Here is a 25940-nt window from a genome sequence, read left to right as displayed (position 1 = left end):
ATTTGAACGTGTAACTGGAAAACGTCACTACTTTTTGTCAAGACAAGAAGTAGTGTAGTTTTCCAGTTACAGGTCAAGCCTCACAAAGAGCGAGTGAACTGCATACGCTGTCAAAAAACCTTCACGCACCAAGCGCTACTGCCTGGATATCGATCGATACAGCAGCAGACTTTTCAGTGGGAAGAAAAGTTTTCTGCATCCTCTTTAAGTAAGGTGAACTTGCTTCCTTATTCCTAAATGTACTATTGTCTAACTATTCTAATTCAAGCATGTGAATATATGAAAGATCCAGTCTCGGGGAAGCAATACATTATTTGCCTTCAAATACATTTTTTCAGTGTTGGCATCCTTTCATAGATTCGCATGAAACCCGCACCCCTCCCCGGTTGTTGGATTGTCAATGCACTTGAATAAAGGCTAAGTTGTGGTCACCTCTAGGGGAGAGAGAGAGAGAGAGAGAGAGAGAGAGAGAGAGAGAGAGAGAGAGAGAGAGAGAGAGAGAGAGTGCTAATGCATACATCTGATTGGCTGAAGTTTGCATGCTTTACAGCATTTTTAATTCACTAGATAGGCCTGGTTCCATTTTAACAATGTTTATTGCTATATATTATGGAGTTACTAGCCTGATTTCTGGAACTAATTAAAACATGCAACACTATGAAAGATATGAACATTGTAGAACTGTAGGTACAGGTAAGTAACTGGTTCCCTTCTTCTTAAAGGAGACTTAGCCAACTGCAGTTGGGTAGCTCATTTTGGTGTTTTTCCACTCTGGGATCTGTGGATACCCAGGCTAGATTAAGAAACCGCCACACCAACCATCTTGATAGATATCTAACCTGTTCATCTAGCTCTTCAAGCCTCGGGGTTCCACATAGAGGGTAAGCACGTACGAAACAAACACACTGAAGCAGGAAAATATATTTGGTTTGCTAGTGGGTGGTCGAGCCCTGCAGTGCTGGCTCCTTCAACATCTTGTGAACATCCTTTCTTCCCTTTCAGAGGTACCAATCTCTTTAGTTTTAGAGGGTAGTTATCACTAATCTTGTTTTAGCATTCTAGATATGTTTACACATGAACATGCCTGACTCCTATCTCTTAATGCTCACAGACCTGGGATGCTCAAAGTGCTACAACTGTAACCAAGCATTGGCCAGCCAGTAGGTCTGACGTGGTAGCTGGCCTCTAGGCTTTGTCAGCACCTGTTCTGTTTAGTCGTAGTTTTTGGAAAACCATTTTGTTGGGGGAGCTGTCAGGCCTAAGGTCTTAAAATTAGCACCTGACATTCAGGGAACTACATTGTAGGAGTATGTGCTCCTTGCAAAAGAGCAGAATACAGTCACTCATAGTGAAGTTAGCCCAAAGCTCAAGTGGGCTGGCCCATTACCCCATGCTAAATGTGATAGCGGGTGGAAGAAAATTGTGAATGACATTAGATTGTTCTGATTGGCCATATTTGGTACAGTGTGGGCGTGTGTGTGTTAGGGTAATTTTGTGTGTGTTATGGAGTGTTTTGAGTATATGTTGGGGCAGAAAAGGTATGGAGATCATGAGAACACAAGTTGAGTTGATCAGCAGCAGAAGCAAACCAGGGATTAGAGGGTATGCTGAGAGCAAGGGGGAGAATGGTCAATTGAGTTAGTAGTGTTCATAATTCTGAAGACCCAGGTTTAAATAATCACCTTTATTAAAAAGAAATCAATTGTGATGCCTAAAATGATTTTAGTTTATTTGTGCTTGTTATTTTTAACTTCCACTTTTCTATAACTGGTTGCTCCCCAACTTTTGGATTGATTCTACATTTTTCGTGTTTGGAGCTGTTGCATTCATGGGCAAAACGTTGTTTTTAATTCCTTTGCCCAAATTACAAATCGGGCACATTGTTCCTGTTTGTGTCATTGCGCACCCGTATCTAGGTGCATATGGGGCAGTGCACCTGATTACACACATTCGGTGTTGTCAGTACAGACTGGATCTGTAGACGATTGTGCCTGCAGTGCGAAGAAAGAAAGTATTGGTGAAAAGCAGGGCTCAGGTTTGACACTGCAGCTCCAGTTTTAACTGGAAACCCTGTGGAGAGTAATAGTGGTGCCCCCATGGACAGTTTTTGTGTTACTGCAACAATCTGTAGGGGATACACAGGGCGTACATGGGAACCCTGCAGTTCACCTCAACGGAGTATCCTCGAGGGGCAACTGGGGGGAGCGGGAAGGGCACACACTGGCCGACACACTATGTGCACCTCATGGGGCTTTTTGCAATAATACCTCAGTCTGTAATACGTTGCATGCCTAATGGCAAAAGCTTCCCTCTGTTTGCGTGAGGCAACTCCCAAATGACAAAACACCCCTTTGTGATAAAGCTGGCACAAAATGTGTGTTCCCATGATATGGAAGAGGTCATACAGCAACGCAAACGCCCATTGCACCCACAGGGCTATTTCCGTTAGTGACCCATTGAGCTCCATTCATTCTTTATGATCCACCCTTTATCAATACAGATTTCAACAATTTGAAATATCAGGTTATGTTTAACGGTCGCTAATGTAATATGGTCAGAAAGCGCGTAGCTGTTATCAGGTGCGTATGGTTCTTGGGACTTTGTTTGCACGCGCCTCACAATATTTAGATTTGGTGCCATTTTCAGTAATATCCACAGGAGAATGGTGTTATTGCCACAAGTTGTGAATAAGAAAATGTGCTGTTTTATGATCCCCTAACTCCTAATTGGGGTACCCTGGCAAACCCCCATCCCCTTTGAGCACTCTTTTTGTCTGTGCACGTCGTTGCCTTCATTACTATTTACTCTTTAATTATTTGAACATAAATGCTTTTTATACATGTTGCAAGTCTGTGTATTTGAGGAATAGGCACATAATCACATTTAATCTCTGTTCTCGCTTGATATGAGCAGAAATAAAATGCTGCATAGTGAAATATTTAAGAATGTGTGTGATGCAGCACATATTTTAACCATGCGTTGTTTTTTTCAGCCCTGATTTCACTGTTCAGTGTTCCAGTTATTTATGAAAGACATCAGGTAAGACCCCTTTCTCACTGCTTTTTGTAATTTTTCTGTTTTCTCTCCTGAATTATGTTGTGCAGATCCACTCTCCTTAATCTACTGTTCTTTAGTGTATTAGCTGATGGACGCTTAAAAAAAATAGGATGAAAAACATAAGGCCATGACTGTCAAGCCTATAACACCACGTCACAATCCCGGATGTTAAGCTGAGTAGTACCACAACACCTCACTTTTATCTTAATCAAATACCTTTGCTTGGTCTATCGAGTGATTATTTAGCCTTGCAAACAACCATAACATCAACTTGATTTTTAAAACCAGGGCAGTAGCTGTCATTGTTGTCCGGTGCAGATCGGATCCTCATTCAACCATTCTGTTCTTGCTGGCATTTATCTTGAATAAATCGAGCATTACAGCATCACCATAAAATTGGCAGCCATGATGTAAGCTGTGTTTCTTCATGCATCCCATAGGTATTGGGAAAAATAAATATTCTAATAATGTCCTGACTACCAGCCTGGACACTGTAGATGCTGCAGCCAGATCAATGTGTACCAGTGTTGTCACTCCAAATATTACCAGAATGTAAACAGGGTTGTTATAGGTTGTATTGTCCAGGTAATTAATTGTTGAATATTTAGTAGGAAATGTAGGCAGTTCACCTGAGAAGTTAAAGCAAAGGAAAAATACAGTTCATTAGTGTGCCTTCGCTTCTCCTGTTAGCCCTGCACAGCCAGTCAGAATATCGGGTGTTGGTAGAGCCCAGATTTCTGCACAAGATGACTGGTGGTAAAGGAAAAGTGCATTGCTTTACCTGTCCCCCAGAAGCTCCCATATTCCCAGGGAATAATCAGTGTAGATTTGAGGAGTCATCCAAGAATGTTAGTCTGAGCCAGGTTTAAGATGGATTTTGTCCCATTGATATTAACCACTAGAGACTGAAGCAGCTCGGCCATCCCATGCAGATGGACCAACAATGTTCGTGGACATTGATCCATGAGGAGAATGTTGTCGAGATACACAATCCTGCGGATGCCTGCAGCCCTGAGATGTTCCACCACCAGTTTGGAAACCTTGGTGTAACACCATAGTTCGGAGGAGAAGCCAAAAAAAGAGTTGTGAACTTGAACATTTGGGATCTCCGTTGGAATTGGAGGAACAGATGATGTGGTTGGTAGATCAGGATCATCAGATAAGTAAGCATTCTAGTCACTTTACTGCCCAGCGATGGACTGGAACATTCTGCCCCTAGACTGTGGACTTCCAAGTCCAGGAGTTTCCTTTAGTCTGCCAGCAATGTATGTGGTGACTTTTTCTGCTGGGGCCCAGTCTGAGGAGTAAGGGTGTAGGAGATATTCCGGTTCTAGCATATCAGAATCATTGTCACAGAGTTCCGACAGAGGAGGGGGATGTGGGGGAATACCTCCCAGCTCACCTCCCCACCACACCCCCATGACACAGACGTGTGCCTGTCTGGTGAAAGGGAGGGGGGAATTGTCAACCTCTCCAAGTTCAAACTTTGTTAAGGCTCCTGAGGGAGGTGGAGGAAGGAGAGGGAAGGGAGCTTGTGGAGTCAGGCTTATGAAGGCTTGCTTTAGCCTGGTGAAGGCATCCAAATCAACTCTGGGGTCATGTGCGGAGTGGCATGTCGTTGACTAGCTGCCCCAGAGGTATGGGCAACAATGGTCCATAGGGTCTTCCCTTTGAGAGAGGGGTTTTAGGCATGACTGTGCCATCTCTAAGAGCTTCTTCTCCAATGGCGCCACCGCGTCCGGCAATGTTCTGTGAATAGAGGTATCCAGGGCCTCGCAAAACTTGTCAGTAGTGGAGAAATAGGAGATGGACTCCTCTTCCAGATATGAGTCTTCAAACTCCTGCATAATGAAGGAGGGCAATTGACAACTGGGGAGACCCAGATAATATGGAAAACCTGCATAGATTTAAAAAGTAGGATTATCCCAGCTAGACAGCCAAGCAATACTAGTCTTGGACACCACGTACCCAAATTATCGTTACACAGCTTCCACCTTATCAGAAAAGCACTTGGGTTGTCCCCAAAAAATAGCGCTTTTTCAGTTCAACAGTACTGACCAGATGTGTGGGCTTATACTCCAGGTGGCCAGGGCACACTTAAGCAGCACTCCGTGGAGGGGAACATAGAAACGAGCTCCAAAGGAGGTCCCCTCAACATGCTCTGACCACTGGAGGCAGAGGTGCATATGCGCGTCTAGCCGTATATCATTGGTGGCAGGCACCCTCTAGCCCTGCGCGCCAGCCCCAGAGCTCCGCTGAGGTGAGGTATATGGATAACCGCGGCCGCAATGGAGCGTTGAATCATTCTTGTGGCCGCAACCTGAAAATGAAATGAGTACTGCATTAAGCACGCCTGGGACAGGGCAAAAAAACAGTATAAAACTCATGCAACAGGCTCAAATCATCAGAGCCCAGGCAACGAAGCACTTGACTGTCGGCACCTGGAGCAGCATAGAAAGAGGAGGCAGGAGAGTCTCCAGGGGGATACGAGTGACCCTTACTACGGATTGCTTGGACTGGAATTCTTCTCTTTCCCAGTGGTTCATAGAAAATGAAGTTTTGTTATTGTGTTTATCATAGCTGCTGTTTAAATAACAGAAAGAACAGCATAATCCTCGCCTCCAGTCCTGACATAGTGTCTAATTTAGTACTTTCCATCATCCAGTTGAAGTTCTGTCACCATATAGAACTACCTAGGAGTGCAGTAAGATAAAACATAGCAGGATGTAATTACAAGCATAGCTAAAGCCAGTGGGTCTTGTCTTGTTTTTTTTTACTGATGCTGTAAGTGCAGCAAGGCTAAAGAAGAATTAAAAAACCAAAATCCTGACACAACTTCCTGGGCATTTTGATGGCATGCGCACCATGCATATGTGCCATCTAAAAGACACGAGTACTTTTTACTTTTGTTTACAGATCTGAGTTGGATGGGTATTTAAAGAAATTGTGAAAAAATGTGGGTTTTTTGTTATTTCTTTTTAAGCAGGTGGGGTAAGTAACACGGTGGACATGAATGGCGTAGGAGAAAAGCAAACTGATCACAAGAGCAATGTGGAGTGAGGGGGCAAAAGCAAACTCGTGCGAGAGAGCAAAGGGAGGCTGAGGGAAGAAACACACTGATGTTAAAGCAACAAAGGTGAACGTATCACTGAGCAGATTGGGAGCAACACACAGACAAAAGAGAGAGACTAAGTGCAGTGGAGGTGACGAGCACACTAGGCAGATGGCTGGAAACCCCATGCAGTCTTACGGGCTGGGCTTAAGACGAAATAAATAAGTAATTCCCTAAAAGTGAGCTGTGGATGGATGAAGTAAATTTGTCAATGTTCATGGGGAAGGACAGACAAAAGATGGACAAAGTAAGCCATCAAATAACAAGGCGGCTAATGAATTACCAAAAAGCCAACCAATGACGAGCAATGGGTTTGCTGCAAGACACTCTATGTTCTTGGCAAGCCCAAAATAAGTGTTTGGCAACCAGACAGCCGTGTTGTCTAGTAGGCACAACCTCAAAATCAATCCACCTGTTCGAGCCATGTGGGCTGCTGAATTCATATCTGTGCATAGATCGCCGCCTAGTGTTGGGTTCGGATGATTGCACATTGTTGTCCTGGAAGAGTTTTCGAAGTATCACGAGATAGGTGGCTCCTCCCCTGGACTACAGTGCACATGGGCATCCTCTGCATCCTTAGATTGTTTTTTTCCGCCATTGGGTTCGGATGTGATTTCCAACTCTGAGTACAGAATCGATAAACTTTTCTAAAAGGCCAAAAGGCCTTCGGGGTCGTCGGAATTGTTATTCGATCGGTGCCGATAACTTTATTTCTGTTTTATACTCAGAACGTCGAATCGGGCCGCGTGGCCTTTTTGACACCAAGGGACCGATCGTCGATGAAACGAAGTCCATTCAAAAGATGCCCCAACTGTAACTCGAAATTCCCACACATAGATAAACATCCTGTGTGCAACAAGTGTTTATCTCCTGAGCACAATGAAGCCGACTGCTTAGCTTGTGCGCAGTTTCGATCAAAGAAAACACTTCGGATTCGAAGAGCAGCGAGGCAGACGATGCAGAAGCCAGCGCCTGACCCGGAAAACATCTTTGAAGACGACGAAGAGGTCGTCGAAGCTGAGGACTCAGACCAGCAGTCGGAGCAGGGGTCGGAACATGACTCAAACTACTACGTCGACGAAGAAGACGACATCGTCGAGGTAGGGGGACGTTGATCCAGGTATCGGAGCCGTTGAGGACGACTCCGGCGAGGACACTGGGCCAACCGTGAGTACGGAGTCCAGTACATTTACTGATACGCTTCCAGAGGCTCAGGTCGAGGCATCGCCGGAAGGCCTTAGCCAAGATCAGAACATCGATTCTATAGCCCCGCAATTCAGCCCGGCTAAGAACATAAGGCAAGAGCCATTGGTGCAACATTACCATTCCTTGGTAATATCGAAACCGAAAGTAAAAGAAGCAAAACAGAAACCGAAACTGATAGACTTTAATGTCTTTGGACCGAAAGGCGCGGATCTGTCGGCGCCGACCAAACACAAAATGGTAGTTGACCCGGCTGGGTCGCATATGAGGGTTGTCGAGCCGAGAGCCATTACACCCAGGGACATGCCTAAGCTGAAGGCCGTCGAACCGACGAGATCGATGTCGACGCCAGGCAACACAAACAAAGGACTGCAGCAGAAGATGGTTGTCGAACCGAAACAAAGTGGACAAGCCAAAGACGTTGCAAAAAAAAACACTCGAGCCGAAGGCAAGAAGCGACGGGGTCGGTCGAGCCGAGACAGCAAAACATCGCTCCGAAGCAGCAAGCTCCGAAGAAGACACAAGGGCAAAAAGTGGTTATCAAACAAACGAGAACAGTCGGGTCGATAACTATTACTTCACCGAAGAAGCTCATGCAGCCTAAAAAGACTGTTGAGGCACAAAAGTCCCTCGGACCGATAAAATTTGGACTTCCAACGCACATGCGGCAAAAATCGGTTGAACCGACTACAGAAATCGAACCGACACAAACAAGAAAGGCGATAACTGGGAGAAGAGCTCAAGCACATTAGGAGCAAGAGCCCTCGACAGAAGAACAGTCGAAACTGTATGTTGACCCCGATACTGGCAGAGTTACCCTATTAAAAAGGAAGACCAGACACTTACACTGAGACCTATAAAATACCACTAAAAAAGAAAAGAGACTCTTCTACATCTCCAACTCTGTTTGAGCCTATCAGACCACATGTGCAAGAGACTTATACATATCCTCCCATACGCACAAATGAGGATGTGGAATAGGAGGATAATGAACTGTACAATTATCCTGTGGACAATGACCAGGACAACCAAAATCAACCATGGTCTGACCCTGTAGATCCTGTAGACTCCCAGCCCATGCAAGACAATACTGCATACCCTGTTAAAACTTCGCCTACAGAGGACACAGCTGCTTTCAATGCATTAATAGAAAGAGCAGCATACAACCACCACATGGACATGCATGCAGACCCCATTGAGGAAGACTTTCTCTTTGACACTTTCAAAACTTCTGAAAGATCAGTCAAAACATTGCTAATGTTAAAGGGGGTGCTTAAACACGCAGGGGACATATTTAAGGAAACAACCAGGGCACGAGTCATTAACCCCAGAATAGAAAAGAAATATAGGCCAGCACCAGTGGACTCTACATACATTAAGGGACAGCTACCCTTAGACTCTTTGGTAGTATCCAATGCACGGAAACGTGCTAATTCTCAGACTACTGGCGAGGCTCCACCTCCAGACAAGGAGTCTTAAATTCTGGAGGCTTCAGGCAAAAGGGTAGCTGCTCAAGCAGCTAACATATGGAGAATTTCAAACACACAAGCCCTGTTAGCCAGGTACGACAGGGCCTACTACTACACACTAGAGCAAATTCTCCAGCATCAACCTGACCTTTATAAGGAACAGGCAGAGTTCCTAATACAAGAGGGAAAGTTAATATCTAATGCCTCCATCAAGTGTGCGCTAGACTCAGCAGCCAGGGCTATCAATACCAGTGTCATGCTTAGACGACATGCGTAGCTACGCATATCTGGGTTTAAAAATGAGGTTCAGAGCACTTTACTCAATCAACCTGTAAACCCTGTTTATTTATTTGGTCCTAATGTGGACACGATATTAGACAAAATGAAGAAAGATACCGAGACGGCAAAGTCTATGGGAGCCTTGCAGTCACAACAATATAGAAGCAACTCCTTTCGTCGCTCCGACAACAGAGGAGCTGCAAGAGGAGGCTCAACACAGCAAACCTCATACAACAAGGGGAACACGCAAAACACCTACAACAAAAACAGTAGAGGTGGATACCGTGGCAATAACAGCAAGGGTAGAGGACGAGGGAATAACACCACCAGATCCTCTACCACTACCAAACAGTGACTTTTTGTCACTACCCCCAGACCATGTAACACCGGTCGGGGGAAGATTACAGCAGTTCCTGCAAGTCTGGGAAAACATAACTACAGACAGGTGGGTGAGGCAAATTATCCAGCATGGCTATTGCCTAGAATTAATCTCCACACCACCCAACATGGGAAAAGACACCGTCCTATGTCCGCAGAACACCTACACTTATTGCAGCAAGAAGTCATCAGCATGCCACAAAAGGGGGCCATAGAACTAGTACCCTTAGAACACCAGGGTACAGGGGTGTACTCACTGTACTTCCTAATCCCCAAGAAGGACGGGTCTCTCAGGTCAATTTTGGACCTCAGGCCCCTAAACCAATACATTTTATACAAGCATTTCCACATGCTCACTCTACAGCAGGTATTACCACTGTTGCGTCAAGGAGACTTCCTCGCAACACTAGACCTTAAAGACGCATATTTCCATATACCAGTACACCCAGCACACAGGAAATATCTCAGGTTTACAATACAAAATCAGCACTACCAATTCAAAGTCCTTCCTTTCGGGGTGACAACAGCCCCAAGAGTATTTACCAAGTGCCTAGCGACAGTAGCTGCACATCTGAGAAGACAGCATATTCATGTCTATCCATATCTGGACGACTGGCTAATACAAGCACAGTCAGCCCAGCAATGTGCCAGCCACATGTCGCACACTATTCACCTCCTGCATAGTTTAGGTTTCTCGCTAAACTACCCAAAGTCCCATCTTCAGCCTGCCCACGTACGACAGTACCTGGGAGCGACTATAGACACTCTGGCAGGGAAAGCACAGCCAAATTCTGTCAGAATAAACAGCATTCAGATGCTAATCCAAAGGTTCAGGCCCCAACACTCGCTCCCAGCCCGAGTGTTTATGCAACTAATAGGCATGATGGCCTCATGCATTTTCATAGTCTCTCACGCAAGACTACACATGCGTTCGCTGCAGGAGTGCCCAGCACGTCAGTGGAACCAGGCTCAAGGACAATTAAACTACCTAGTGTTGGTGACCAGTCGTGCATACAACTCTCTGCATTGGTGGAATCCACAAAACCTTTGCAAGGGACGACTGTTCCAAGAGCCTGTACCACAAATAGTCTTGACGACGGACGCATCCCTGATAGGGTGGGGAGCCCATGTCCTCCACCACACAGTGCAGGGCTTATGGACCACACAATAAAAGAAAATGCACATCAATCTACTGGAGCTGATGGCAATTTTTATGGCAATGAAAGCTTTCAAAGTACATCTGTGCAACAAGACCGTGTTGATCCGGACGGACAACATGACTGCGATGTACTACATACAGAGACTGGGAGGAACACACTCTCCACAGCTGTCACATCTAGCTCAAAGCATGTGGAAGTGGGCCATTGAAAAAAATTTTTCTCATGGCGGAACACCTCCCAGGCAAGGACAATCAAATAGCGGATCTGCTCAGCAGACACAGCCAACAGGTGCACGAGTGGGAGATTAATCCCACAGTGCTTCAACCATACTTCCAACAGTGGGGACAACCAGAAATAGACCTGTTCGCCACAAAACAAAACGCAAAATGCTGGTACTTCGCCGCAAGGTTCCCACATCCGCAGTCTCAGGGCAATGCGATATGGATGAACTGGTCAGGCAAATTTGCCTACGATTTTCCACCAGCACCGTTGATACCTCTAGTGGCACGTAAACTGCGCCAGCACTCCATGACGCTAATCCTGGTTGCTCCAACATGGGCGAGGCAACCGTGGTACACCACGTTCCTAGAACTTTCCTTGGTGCCTCATCAAAGACAAAAACTAACACCCAGTCTCAATGCAGAGCCATGGAGACATTCAGCACCCATATCGGCAGCAGTCCTAGAGTTTGGCTACCTAAACTTACCTCCTGACTGCATGAACATTATCAAAGAGGCAAGAAGACCTACCACAAGAGCATGCTATGCGGCAAAGTGGAAACGTTTTGTCATTTACTGTAACAACAATGACATAAACCCACTAGACGCATCAACTCAAAATATCATATGCTATCTTTTGCACCTACACCGCTGCAATCTAGCCTATACATCCATATGGATACACTTAGCTGCCATAGCAGCTTACCTTTGGAACAGGCAACACCTTTCGCTATTCAGAGTGCCTGCAATTAAAGCATTCATGGAGGGGCTCAAAAGAGTGACCCCCCTCCCCCCCCCCCCCCAGACACCCACCTTCACCTGTCTGGAACCTAAACGTTGTTTTAACCAGACTAATGGGACCCCCCTTTGAACCTTTACACTCGTGTGAAATACAATTTTTAACATGGAAGGTGGCCTTTCTCGTAGCGATTACTTTGCTTAGAAGAGTTAACGAGCTGCAAGCCCTAACCATTCAAGAGTCATTCTTCCAAATTCACGCAAATAGGGTCGTGCTTAGGACAAACCCTAAATTCATGCCAAAACTGGTATCCCACTTCCACATCAATCAAACAATAGAACTACCAGTGTTCTTCCCAAATCCACAGTCATTACCTGAAAGGGCTCAACACACACTAGATGTTAAGAGGGCTCTCCTATATTACATAAACAGGACAAAAGATTTCAGGAAAACAAAACAGTTGTTTGTTGCTTTTTCACCACAACACAAAGGCAACCCCATTTCTAAATCTGGGTTAGCCAGATGGATAGTTAAGTGCATTCAAATATGTAACCTTAAGGCAAAAAGCACTGAAACAGTTCCCCCAAGAGCGCATTCTACACGCAAAATGGGGGCATCCATGGCTTTCCTAGGAAACATTCCTCTGGAGGGAATATGTAAAGCAGCCACATGGACTACCATACATACTTTCACAAAACACTATTGTGTAGATGTACATTCCAAACAGCAAGCTGCTGTAGGACAGGCTGTTCTAAAAACTCTGTTTCAGACTGCTGCAGCTGGCACAGGTAGCCACCGCTAAGGGAGAGACTGCTATACATTCTATGCACAGATATGAATTCAGCAGCCCACATGCCTCGAACGGAATATGCTACTTACCAGTATGCATCTGTTCTTGGCATGTTGGGCTGCTGACATTCAGATCGCCCACCCTCCTCCCCGGTGCCTGTCGCAGCTGTAGCATTCATTCTAACTCTCACTTTCTTGCATGGACATCTCTTACTGTACAACAATCCACCTCTGCCACAATCGCGAAAAACAATCTAAGGATGAAGAGGATGTCCATGCGCACTGTAGTCCAGGGGAGGAGCCGCCTATCTCGTGATACTTCGAAGACTCTTCCAGGACAACAATGTGCAATCATCCGGACCCAACACTAGGTGGCGATCTATGCACAGATATGAATGTCAGCAGCCCTACATGCCAAGAACAGATGCATACTGGTAAGTAGCATATTCCACCTTCAACACACATTAAGAAAATCATGTTTCAGTGTACGGAGCTCGACAACCGAGTCAATCCTAGCTGTATTTCCTGTGTTCACTTTCAGACATGTCACTTTAGTTTGATGACCGTGGAAGTGTCTTGCCTTTTGGCAAATGCCTTAATCATATTTTTTTGTCTTCTACTTCTGTCTGCTCTGCCAGTTGAGACTAGAGCTTGCCTTGGTACAGATGGCCTAGTTACTGGACTCTGTTTATTAAACTGTGTTAGATCAGGTAGAGCTCCACTGGATAGATACTTTTAAGCCAATTCTCTAGACTAAGGTAGGCACGAGAAAAGTAACCGCTCCTTTTTGTCAGAAATAACAGTAGAATTGTCAATAGATCGGGGATCTCAAGTATATGGCGATCCTTAGATTCCCTGTATCAATTTTAAAATGTTGATCAAGAAGATCTGTGTACTTTCATTTGTTGAGGATCTCTTAAAGTTTAATATGCTTAGAAAAGCATACTTTACATAGTCCACGTACATTTCATTGACTTTGTTGCCTTGTCCCATTATCCCTGCCGAAGCACAAATTGGTACTAAATATGAGATTTTGTTTTCTGTTACTCTACAGTGTCAATATAGATATTTTTTGGTGAAACAGACTAAATTAAATGTCAAGGCTGTGAATTGTGTTAAACACTCAAAACTCCAGTTACGTATTTTTTCGAACAGTTGTCCAAGCAATCCGTCAATGTGTAATTGGTATTAGTTTCCAACTGTTGTCCGATTGAATCCATTTATAGATCTTACTGACTACATTTGATTCCATAAAAACAATTTCGTTTTTTTCTTTGAAGTTTCCTAGTTGAGATTAATGATTTTAGCAGTGTCTTAGTATTTTCATTACACAGAAAATATAGTTTTAATATCCGTTTTATCCCATATGGTATGACTTTCATTTGGGTGGCCATGTAATATGGTCCAGTATTGCATATGGCCGTTAAGGGGTTCTGGTGACATCAAAAACCACTGGTTTGAAAATGCAGAGATTGCAATGTAGGGGATCATACAACACGTTACCAATTTGTTTTTTTTATGTTGCATGTTTATTTTTTGGCAGTTAGCTTGAAAAAGCAGTTTTCTTCAATGATCAGCTCACAGTGGGCACTGATGGGAATTAGATTTTAGGCTTAGTTTACCTTTCTTGAATAAATTGTTAATAAAACATTGACCAGTGGTAAGGGTCAGTGGATTTGGAGAATTGTTGCTACTGAGTTTACTTCATCATCGTGGATTTACTGTATATTCTCAAATAGATAAAAATTATATAACGTATGCTCCATAACCTGCGTTTTTTACCACCAAATTTAGGTAAACTTGCCACACAATTTGCTGCCCATACCGCATAATCCGAGTATCCCAGGCAGTGTTAATTAAGGCTCTGCAGAAAGTTTGGAGCTGTCATTATGCTATTGAAATTCACATTTTGCAGCCAATTGTGAAGTAGTGTGGCTCACTGATTAGAGGCGGCAGACCCGAGAGCAGAGGACGGCCCGGGACCAGGGTTCGATTCCCGGCGCGGCAGGTTTCTGGACCAGGGTCAGCGGACTCGATAATTCTCTCGCCTCGGTGCCCACTCTGATCAGCGATCACACTCGGCAACTCTGGGCATTAGCTTGCCTCATCTTCACTAACGGCCCCACCAGACCGCCGGGGATGCCTGGTCTCACCCTGGAGATACCCATTAAGGGACCATCTCTCAGGGAAGCCAGGAAGGGTTTCGCAGCGGTCGAAGCGCCTTGGGACCCTACGGGTAAGTAGTGCGCTATATAAATGCCAATACATACATACATACATACAATTGTGAAATATTTCCTATCAAATATAGGTTTTATGCTCTGAATTTTACATCATCAAAACAGGATATACCTTCTTTGCTTAATCCTGCCATCTAGTGTTGGGCTCGTTCGTGGCATGTTACATTTGTATTGGTTCTGATTGTTTTCTTTTTGTTTCAGACTCAAATTGATCACTACCTAGGACTCGTAAACAAGAATGTTAAAGATGTTGTTTCTAAGTAAGTATTGGCCTTGGGCAAATTCACACAGACCATCTTTCTTGTATGTGGTGCTGAAAATGGGGCTGGTTAAAACCCAGGGCAGAACAAAATGGAAACCATTTTAGATTCACTGAAAGGTTAGAGCAGAACTTTAACAGAGGTCTCCCTCACACACAGTGGCGGCCCGCATTGGGCGTGCTGCAGGGCAGTGCGGCGGGGAGAGGCAGGGTGGGGGGGGCGGGTTGTAAACTCGGACATGCAGAGGAACTTTCCTCCGTTCCGTCTTATGTCCGAGTTTCCTGCAGCACGCCCTATGCGAGCTGCCACTGCTCACACATGACATGCAGTAGGAATCTGAGTTATAGTGACCTCTAGGGGAAGTAGGAGAGCTTAAGCTTCTACCTCATTGGCTGAATTTTGGGTTCTCTCAAATGAGGTGGATGGGTTGCTAAACATACTATGTTTCACCTATGACCCTTTTAAACTATATACTGTACATTTTACACTGTATATTGCTATTTTAATGTTCCAGGGATTCCCAGCCTGACAAGGCGGAATGATTCAAGCATGTGAATGTATAAAACATAACAATGTTGGAGAACTGAAATAACAGGTAGGTAACTAATTTCTTGTGTGACTTCTATTGTAGCAAATACATCGACCCTTGCTAACTATACTTTTCTCAATACCCAATGACGGGAGTTTGATGTCTTCCTGTCTCTTGTTATATTACATTGTAGTTGTGTTGTCTAAGGAAACCTGTTCTGACATCCATCAATTTAATGCAGCCTTTTCTGTTCGAGAACAACAGGATGTCTGAAACGTAATCTCCTGTAAATAAACTTCCTGACTCTGATGGTTTTTTGCACATTTTGCCTCTCAAACAGGGTTTCCGTTGCAAACATGATCCTAACAAATGTCCTAAACTTTGAGTCATAACTTTTCCTGTCCCACCAGTTAACTCTTGTTTGGTTTCATTGATGGAGAAGACATTCCTGAAGCACTGAAGCAGTGTCAAATAAAGTCTGGTATTCCGAATCGGAAAACTTCAGCAGCCCTCCTGCCTATCAAATTTTCACCAATAGACACAATGGAACACTTTTCCTGTATCTGTAGAAGAAAAGGCTCCCAAGAAGGCTATCCTGTTTGGCAAGACCGGTATAGAATCTTCCAGATTCATGGACCGTCTCAGAAAATACATAAGAGATGCTGAGTTTCGAGTAATTGTATTGTCCCTGTTTAGGTGCTTGACCTAATGTGCCAGTCATCCAGATGTGCAAAGATAAAGATACACTGATTTTAGAGATAAACAGTCCCCACTTCCATGTAACTTGAAGAATTCATTTCTAGGCTGAATCTGGGCCGAATGATAACACCTTGAACTTAGGTAGAGACCTTACTTAGAACCTGATGTATCGCCTTTGTGAAGGCTCTAATGGCGTATGGAATTAAAAGCATTCTTCACAGGGTAAATATCCCTTTTGACTGCAAATAATGACATGGTGCTGAGCCAGCATTCTGGAGTGCGTTCCTTGATAAAGTTTTTGAATAATTTCAGATAAAGAATCGTTCTGACGCGTGTTTTTCCAAGAAGAATCTTACAAATATTGTTTTATTACTATCTTTCTGACCTATCACAGTGTAACCCTCTTGCGAAAGTAGAATTAGAAGTGACGTGCAGTATATTTGCTAGACTTGGTTCATGGTCTGCAATCACCTGAAATTTATATATCAAAGACACATGGCTCTGGTGGTTTCTGTCCAACGTAAGCTTTTTTTACTCTGTTGTGCTCATGAGGAGTCTTATTCACAACACACCTGGCCAACAGTAACGAAGTTTAACTTTTAGGCTGAAGAAACTGAGAGTTGCTGATAGATGAGAGAGCACCTCCCCTTTTCCTTGAGGATATGAGTTTTCTGCTGTTTAAAAGGCAGCATCTGACTTATTTAATGAAAACGGCTTCCTCTGATGCGTCTGCAGTGTCAGGCCCTTCTTTTTATTTCCTCCACTATGTATTTTACAGATTTAATCCTTGTGAGAAATTGGATTACTGGTTGATTGGGTGGGAGCTCTGGCCAAGCAGCAACCACAAGCTTTGTCAGGGTAAGACTAACTAAACCTCATATTAATTTGTGTTCAGCCCCCTGGTAACTTGGCACAGAGCAGTCGGGCTTAACTTTGAGGCCAAGTGTAAATTATTTGTGCAACACTTCAAACAGTGAAAGCACACAACAAGATCCCACATCACGTTAATAGAATGGAGCAAAAAGTAATAAATAAAAGAAGACCGAACAACAAAAATCCAATCAGTAGAACCAGAGTTATGAATTTATAAAGAATACAGTGAATAATAGTGCTTAAAAGCATAAAGTGCCAACTGTGGCTATCTGGACGTGCTGGACTGGGTGAAAGTCAAAAGTTCAGGCCGACTGCGATGGAGCGCAGATCAGATAATGGCCCAGGTTAGTTTCCCTGAAAGTTTACCTTATCAAGTTTTGTGTTGGAGAGGGTCGCAAGGAGAGCATCGTGGGAGAATGTCGGCGTGCTGCAAACGGCACACAGGGTGTTGGGCGGGCTGGTTCTTTGTGTTGATTATTTCCTACCGAAGGTGGATGCTGCGATATGAAGAGACTGGCTGGTGGCAGCTCGTGCTGATGTTCGCTGCAAGCTGAGAGTCTCTGTGCGAACAGGCCTGTTCATGGTTGCAAAAAGCACATAAGCTTGATTTAAGCTCTCTGAACCACACGCCCAGTCCAGGACCTGAGGGGCACCACTTGGTGGTCAAACTTGCTGCAGCTGGGTCCGAGAGAGTTGGTGGGGGAGTTTTTTTAATGTCTTTGAGGCTCAGAACAGGAGGCCAGCAGAATAGCCCTTGGAGTAATTCTGGGGTCCTGGGTCCAAGAAGAAGCTGCAGGTCCAGCTTTTCTTCCCTGGCATGAAGGCATCAGGTCAACATATTAGGTCAGCAGTCCCTTTAGAGCAGCTGAGTGGCAGTCCTTGTAGGAGCACGATAGTCCTCCTCCTTGGCAGAGTATCCAAAGAGCTAGAGGTGTACTGAAGTGGTGGTGTCTAAGGTCCAACATTTATGCACATTTGTGTCTATTGAAGTGGGGAAGAGGCTTCTAGAGGCATACATTTAGAAGTGCAAAGATGCCCTGCCGTCCGTGCTGTGGCTTTATACTAACTTCATGGGGTAGAGACACTACACAGCTTATTCAAGTGTAAGTGGGGCTGTGCCCAGCTCCTCTCACCCACTCTGCCATTGGTGGCCCATCCAGTAAACCTAAGCTCCCCATTGTGTGTGGCTGTCTAGGAGGAATACACAAAGCCCAGCTGTCAGCTACACCCAGTTATGTGGCCAGAGACAGGCTACAGCCACTAAATGATTAAGACCAGAAAATGCCAATTTTCTAAAAGTTGCAATTTCAGAATTGCAATTTAAAATCCGACTTCACCATAAGTTTGGGTTTTGAATTGTGGTTCCTGAGACACCAAACATGAACTGGTTACTGATTCTCATTTGGAAATTACGCTTATAAAATGTAATCGGGCAATGACAATGTTATCCTATGGGAAAGGTAAGCCTTGCAGTACTGAAAAATAAATTTGAGTTTTTCACTACCAGGACATGCATATCTTAAAAGTACATGTCCTTCTTTTTAAATACATTGCACCCTGCTCTCTGGGTTGTCCAATGCCTACCCTAGGGGTGACCTATATGCATCAAAAAGGAAGATTTGGGCGTGGAAAAAGGCTTACTTTACCACATCGAATTGGCACTTTTAAACATGTCTCAGGCCTGCCACTTCAGCCTGTGTGTGCAGTTTTAAAGGGCTACTTAAGTGGGTGGCTCAGACAGTGCTGCAGACTCACTAGTAGTATTTAATTTATTAGTCTTGGGCACACGCAGTGCCACTTTACTAGGGACTTTCAAGTAAATTAAATATGACAAATGGGTATAAGCCAATAGAACATGTCTTAACAGGAGCGCACAAGCACTTTAGCAGTGGTAAAGTGCGCATAGCCCTAAAGCCAACAAAAACAAATTCCGCAAAACTGTGGAAGTTAAAGGCAAAATGTTTCGGGATGGTCTTGCAAAAAGGGTCACGTTTTAATAGTCCTCATCTGGATACCAGAGTGTAAAAAAAAAAAAAGCACCAAAGACCTATTTTTAAGTGACATGGTGAACTCCAGAGTTTTAAACATCTATGGTGATAAATAATGTAGAGTAAATTAGATATACAGCAGCTCTGCTGCTTTCCTGGTACTCCATATTAAGGACACATAATCATTCAGAGGGGATGCTCTTGTGGATCTATCACTGGTGTTAGAATATTGAGTGAAGAATCTGCCAGTCTTATTCAGAAATGGTGTTAGATGAGTGGATATTTCATTTAATTTCTTAATATCAAACCTCGGCTGAGGCTGATAAATAATTTGGAGTGGGTTTCTTCTATGAGAGGCATTTCTTAATTACCATTGTGAGAAAGACTCCCCTTTTGCATTTCTCTTGGATCACATGCGTAAATACCTGCATTTTAAAAGAAACGTCCGCTTCCTCAATTAGCTCTTGAGTAGGTCATTGATGCCACCGGCTCATGCAAGATGGAAATTATAGCTGTAGATACACCCGCTCTGCACATTCCTGCCATCTTGGGATTGGACGTGCGTTACTTGTTTTGGTTTAATTCTTTCGAGTCACGACATATAGTGACTGTCGATGACTGGTAATGCACGAGCATCAGCTCAATCTTAGATTTATCTTTTTTTAATGGGTGGAGGGTGTTTCCAGCCATCTGGTTTGCACAAGTAACCAATTGAGGTCTGGGCTGACACCTCCCGATGTTCATCTTCAGACTTCTTAGGCCTATCCTCTCTCGTTGGCATGTAAAAAACTCTCAACATTCAAGTTCTCCTGGTTTCAACTTCCATCGGGTTTGACAGCTGGCTTTTTCTTTGGGTCTTGCGCCTTGTCTTTTGTTCGTCTCTTCAATGATTGGACTGTGATGTTAAGGACTCCCTTTCAATTCTGCCCCCGTGTCACCACCAGGTCTGCAACCTTTGTCTCTCGTCTGACCACAATGAGGTCGCCGTTTCAGGGCGCCTCGCCTTATGAACCAAAAAGACTCTATTATCAACATGTTCGAAGACTTGTCTGCCAAAAAATGCAGAGCTAGGAAAGAGAGGATACCCAGTCATCTTCGGGGAACGAGATGTTGAGTAGCAGCCTGGTACCTGCCCATCTGTTGATCATCCCCCACAGTAGTTCAGCCCTGAAGCCCACTCCCAGTCTGAATCGAAGACAGAGGAGCAGCATTTTCCAGAGGCACGGCATGTCTTGAAGCTTTTGGCTGTGAGTACAATGTGAGAAAGTGGCTCTATATATGCTGGACCAATGTAAGGTACAGTGTGTATAGAGGCCACCAACCCCAGAGGTATAACAAAGGTTAAAGTCAGGGCTGACCTTACTCTCAAAAGTGGTAGCTTGGTCGACCAGTGAGGCAGTACCAGAGGACAGTGTAAAGCATTTGTTGTACACACTCAGTCAGCAAAAGGTTTCCCACACTCAAGGACTGAACCCCAGGCCAATGGTTTTTATATTAAAAGATAGTTGTTTTAGTTTTAGAACCAATAGGTATCAAAATATACTTTTCTCAATTACGAGTGATCTCAGTTAATGGTTTTGCAGAAAGGAAATAACTTTGTAAGCACAACAGGTACATGGGTTGCAGTAGGCAGCACAAATCTAAACACAATCTAACATTGACCTCAATGGGTTTTTCGACAAAATAATATAATAATCCACATTTGTAAAGCGCAAACAATCACCCGTAATGGACTCTAGGCGCTGGGGGCTGTCGGGAAGATTAAGCAAGCTATTGCCCAGAGTCACATGGTGCTGGGCTAACCTGCCGCCGGCACCGGGAATCGAACCGTGATCCCCAGATTCCAACGTCAGTCACCCTGGCTGCGGCGCCACACCTCTCCTCTGGCCGCGGCGCCACACCTCACAAAAAGGCAGTTGATTACTTTGTAAATTACTTTTGTAATTCCAGGACTGGATCGTAGATTCAGTCCTGGGGTCTAAGCTGAAAACAGTTTAGTAAAAACGTTTTGGTTCTTGCGATTTTTAAGGAATAAAAAGGTATTTTAAAAGTTCCCACTTAACAAACTTTTCAGTGATAATCGAACAATGTTATCCAATGGGAGATAATTCAGGTTGCAGGTAAATTACGTTCTTGATACTTTTGTAATCCAGTACTGGGCTCCTAGGTCCAGCACTGGGATCTCGACTTAGGACAGGTGAGTAATTACGTTTCAGTAATATGTACGAATTTTAAAGAATATTTAAAGTTTTCAAAAGTACGCACTTAGAAGAAATTTCATAGAAAAACAGACAATGGATTCCTATGGAGAATATACAGGTTAATGGTAAACCCGGTTTGGATTACTTTTGCGGTTCAATAGTGGGCTACAAGGTACAGTACTGGCTTCTCTCCTGACCACAGGTGAGTACTTCGGAATTAGTTATTTGGCTGATTTTATAGGAACATTTTAGAGTTTCAAAACTTCACACTTAGAAGATTTTTCGAGTCAAACCAGTCAATGTTCTCATATGGCAGCAAGGTGAGTTATGGGTTTCCAGGTGAGGACTCGACCAGTGAAGTTAAGGTTCTGGGCATAGACTCAGGGGTCCCCCAGGGTCAGGTAGGTACAGTTGGTACACCCTCAGCTGCATAAGGCGGCAGCCGAGTGCCAAGGTAGGTAGGCCCAATGTTATCCAATGAGAGGCCTTTGGTTGGTGGCTGCTGGCTAGCAGGCCACGTGGCTGTGTGGAGCTGGGCTCCGGGTCACTAGCTCAGGGTGAAGGGGGAAGGAGGATAGGACACAGGGTGCACTGACAGAGGGACTCGGGCGGCTGGGTGCAAGGTGCTTTTGAGCCGTCGGGCGCTCAATGTTATTCAATGGGAAAGGGAACAAAGGCTGCAGACTCTGGGAAGGTGATTCTTCAGGTGCGATCACCACTTCGAGAGGTAAGTTGGGATCCGGGAGAAGAGGTAGGTACCCCAAAGGGAGGCACAGAGGGCAGCAGGGCGCCGGGTGCAGGAGTGTCTTTGGGCGTCGGGAAATCTTACCCTCAGCTGGTCGCGGTTGGAGGGTTCCCTGGTTCTGAGGCTGCAGGCGTCGTCTGGTTCGTCGAGGATGGTCTTTGGGCACTGGACTTGAGGTCCCAGTCGCCGGGGGGACGTCCTTGTGGTCTTGGATCACTCTGGCACGGGCCTGGCTCGGCGGGTGCAGAGTGGGTTGGTTTTGTGCTCCCTGGCTGGCACCAGGAGTAAGGTTCTTGAAGCAGAGCATCTGCTTATGGAAGTCCCAGTCTTTAAGAGGGTCGAGGCAGGCAGGTCCTCCGGGGGTCCCAAGGTCACTGTCCACAGGAGTCGCCGGGATTAAGAAGGGGCAGGTTCCAGGATCGACAGGCCGGTAGGGCAGGGGCCAAGTCAGTTGGTGTCGTCCTGTTAGCAGCTGCACGGCGAGTCTTCTTTTCAGGATCTAAGGAAGGAAGGTTCAGGGAGCCCCTAAATACTTAATTTAGGGGTGTTACAGGTAGGGCAAGGGCAGGGACCAATAGGTCCCTGTCCTGGGCTGGGTACACCTCCTAGTCTGCTCCTCTCCGGTGGGTTAAATCCATCGTTCTTTTGCTCCGCATGCCACCCCAGTTTAGACCCAGCAATGGTCTGCACTAACAAAAAGGTGAGGAGCTGAAACCTCTCCCTCTGCAGAAAACTCCTCATAAGCCTCTGCCATCCTTGGTGCAGACCGGTCTTACACCAGCACCGATATCTGCACTGACAAATCACCTCTGTCTCTGAAACATCAATTGGATCTGGAACACAGTTCGGTACTGACCAGCTAGAAGTGTCCTTCAACATAGTCTTCCGGCTCAGAGTGAGCAGTCATCGGTGGGTTTTGAGGAATTGGAACTGCTGATAATCCAGCATCTCCAGGAAGAGATAAATGCACAGCAATAGAGACTATCGATTCACAAACTGGGAAGAGCTCGACAGAGCTGTTCCATAAGGCACCCTTCCAATGAAGAGGGAATTTACTTTTGAGGAGCAGCCTGCCTCGAAGTCAACACCTTCTCTCAAGCATAGAAAACCTCAGGACCGAGGCACTAGCCCACTCCCAGCTTGTCCCCTTCCTCCTGCTCCTGCTCCCCCTCTCTCACCTTCACCTCCGATGCCACCATCAAATGGGCCACCTCCCTTACCTTCTCCAGGGGGTTCACAACATTCCTCCTATGGAGGGAACAGCCCCTCGTAAGCCTGTAGACCTCTACGATACCCTACCAAGCCCTCCCTTCCAGCAGACACTACCTCCCATCACAAAGTGATACTTGGGGCAGCTGCTGTCCTTGAGGTTGATCTGCATATCATCCAGGAAAATGAAGACTTCCTGTTTGAGATGCTGTCCACCACACAGCGCACCATGTAATTTCAGGCCATGCTCAAGGGCATGCTAAAAAATGCACCAGACACCTTCAATGAGCTTTTCAAGGTAGTCACGTGAGGGTGGATAACAAAAATAAAACCAAGCTTCCCTAAATCCGCGGAAAGCTGCAGTCGTACTCCCTGGTGGGCCACACTGCACGAGAGAGGATTAAAAGAGACCGACTGAGCAACCTCCCCTAACCCACCCATCACTTACCGGCAACAGTCTACACAGGGTCACTCTAGGTGAGGTTACAGAGGAAATAAAGGGAGTAATGCAGCTTGTTGGCATGATGTCCTCGTGTATTGCTACAGTCGCCTTAGTGCGGTTACACATGCGCCCTCTACAAGAGTGGTACGGTGGTCATAAGCAGTGGTTCATTGGGGGAATTAGTTGCTGCTTTGGAACAGCAACAACCTGTTGTAGAGCCAGCCTTTTCTAGACCCAATTCTGCAGGTGAACTTCACTACGGACACTTCCCTTGCAGGGTGGAATGCACATCTGAAGCATATGACCGTCCAGGGCATGTGGACGCCCCACCAACAGTGCTTTCACATCAATTACTTGGAGCTGCTGGCAATACAGCTAGCACTCAAGGTCTTCTTCCCTCATGTGCAACAAAAGTTTCTTTTCGACAGACATGTTACTTACCCTGTAAGCATCTGTATTTTGTAATTGTCAACATTCAGGACAGTTTCCCAAGTAGGAAAAATGTTTATCTGATTGGTTCAATGTACCATTTTGAAATCAAATGTGATACCTTATGTGCTTTGAATTAACTTTAGTAAAAATGTTTGTCGTAGGAACATTTTGTAAATATTTTCTTTCATTCTTTGATTTTTCCTTTTTTTTTTTTTTGCATGTTCGTTTTTTTACAGGATCCAATCTAAAATCCCTGGCCTGAAGCCCAAAGCTGAATAAAGAGCTTGAAACAAATCAATAGGAATTTTATCTTTGATGGGTATATTCATTTTGGATTACACAGGAACGCTAACCAAGGGACTACCAACTCTTGATGTTTAAGTGCAGTTTCAGAGATCTTTATTTTTTAGCAAGTGTTTGAGGGAGGACAACTTGGGCTGTGGAGGGGGAGGGGGTAGCTAGGTACCTGTTTTGATTGCCATTTGTTTTATCTTAAGTATTGTCAGCTGCTATGTACGGATTTAAAACTAATTTTTTTCGTTTCTCCTGTGGGAAGCATTGGTTTGAACTAAAGCTTTTTAGAAAGCTGTACAATATGCTTCATCTGGGATAGTCTTGCTGCGTTTTAATAAATCGTAGTGCAGGTTCAGCTGAGCGGGTGTACAGGTTCTTACAAATTGGACAATGTGTATGGTTTGTGATTTGAAAAGATGCAGGTTTTCTAAAAGGAGGTGTTAAGATAGTGCCATGAAAGCAGGAGTGAGGGATACCTTGCTTTTTTTGGTAAGAGTAATCGCTGTCTTGTGAATTTACTGTTGTATGATAACACAAATATATATGCTGTTTCACAAAGCTTCAAACTTTCAGCTTCTCAACGGCGCTTGATGTTTCAGAGAACCGACTGATTTTGACCAGCTTTGCAACACATTTGCTTGAAAACAACAAATATTTCTAGAAACACGTCTTTGTTAAAAATAAAAGGCACCAACGCATAAACTTTGCAACTTGCACTTCATCGCACCAACGTAGTTGATTTTAAGCAAACCCGTTTCTTCACGTCAGTTAATATGTGGATTGGAATGTTGAACGCTGCAAAAATGTTATTTGGACATTACCAACATCGTGATGCAAGAATTTGCAAGTGAAGATTTTTACTACTGCAGTTAAATCTGTGCTGATCTAATTCTGTGGAATGCATTGTGACTTGTAAAAAAGTATCAATAAAGCTTATAGACCTAACGTTTTGGTTTGCTGTCCTCATTTTCACATCTTGTACCTTTCATGAATTCAGTATGCTTAAAAGTCTGGTCACCCACTGGCAAGAAACCAGACATTCTTTAACCCCTTCGCTGCGGCGGCAATTCCGCCGCAGCGCTAGGGGGTGCGGGGGGGCCGAGCGGCGCTCGCATGCTCCTGACTGAGCCGCTCCGTCACGAGCCGCGGTTGAGCTGTGCTCGTGATGGAGCGGTTCCGTCATGGCCCCGCCCGCTCAATAGAACGCGCCGCGTAGGCGCGAAATCAGCGCCGCGCAGGCGTGGCGGCAGGGCCATGACGGAACCACTCCGTCATGAGCACAGCTCAGCCGATGCTCATGACGGAGCGGCTCCGTCATGAGCATGGGAGGGGTTAAAGTGTTGCATCGCTACATGTTCTTACTTCCGTTGGAAGAGTAAGTTAGAAACATCTTCATGAAAGTGACTGGATTCTCTCCATGCCCTTTCCTTAATGTCATTATCCAATCCTTTTGTCTACCTTCAAAGACGTTAGTGTCCCTTGTAGTTTGCCTTTTTCTTTGGATGCAATGTACTTTCTTAACTAGTATTCTCTAGACACAGGGGAGTCTGCAGCTGTAGATGGGGGTTGCTGGACCCCAGTTAGGAGTATTGTTTTTACCCACCAATTTGGTTCTTATTGCGCT

General features: G+C 44.9%; 1 protein-coding gene across 1 annotated transcript in view; it reads left to right on the top strand.

Annotated features, from left to right (window-relative positions):
- Positions 1 to 25261, top strand: part of RTN4 (reticulon 4) — a 232057-nt gene extending 206796 nt beyond the window's left edge. The window contains exons 7-9 of the mRNA XM_086927651.1: positions 2993 to 3039; positions 14846 to 14904; positions 24259 to 25261. Of these exons, the coding sequence (XP_086783777.1) occupies positions 2993 to 3039; positions 14846 to 14904; positions 24259 to 24301 (149 nt within the window). The 3' untranslated portion in view covers positions 24302 to 25261. The remainder of the gene's footprint in view (positions 1 to 2992; positions 3040 to 14845; positions 14905 to 24258) is intronic.
- The last annotated feature ends 679 nt before the right edge of the window (positions 25262 to 25940 follow it).

This window comes from Lissotriton vulgaris, chromosome 6, assembly GCF_964263255.1.
Source record: "Lissotriton vulgaris chromosome 6, aLisVul1.2, whole genome shotgun sequence".
Taxonomy (NCBI): Eukaryota; Metazoa; Chordata; class Amphibia; order Caudata; family Salamandridae; genus Lissotriton; species Lissotriton vulgaris.
Note: the sequence above shows the minus strand (reverse complement) of the source record. Positions and strands in the feature narration are given on the sequence as shown.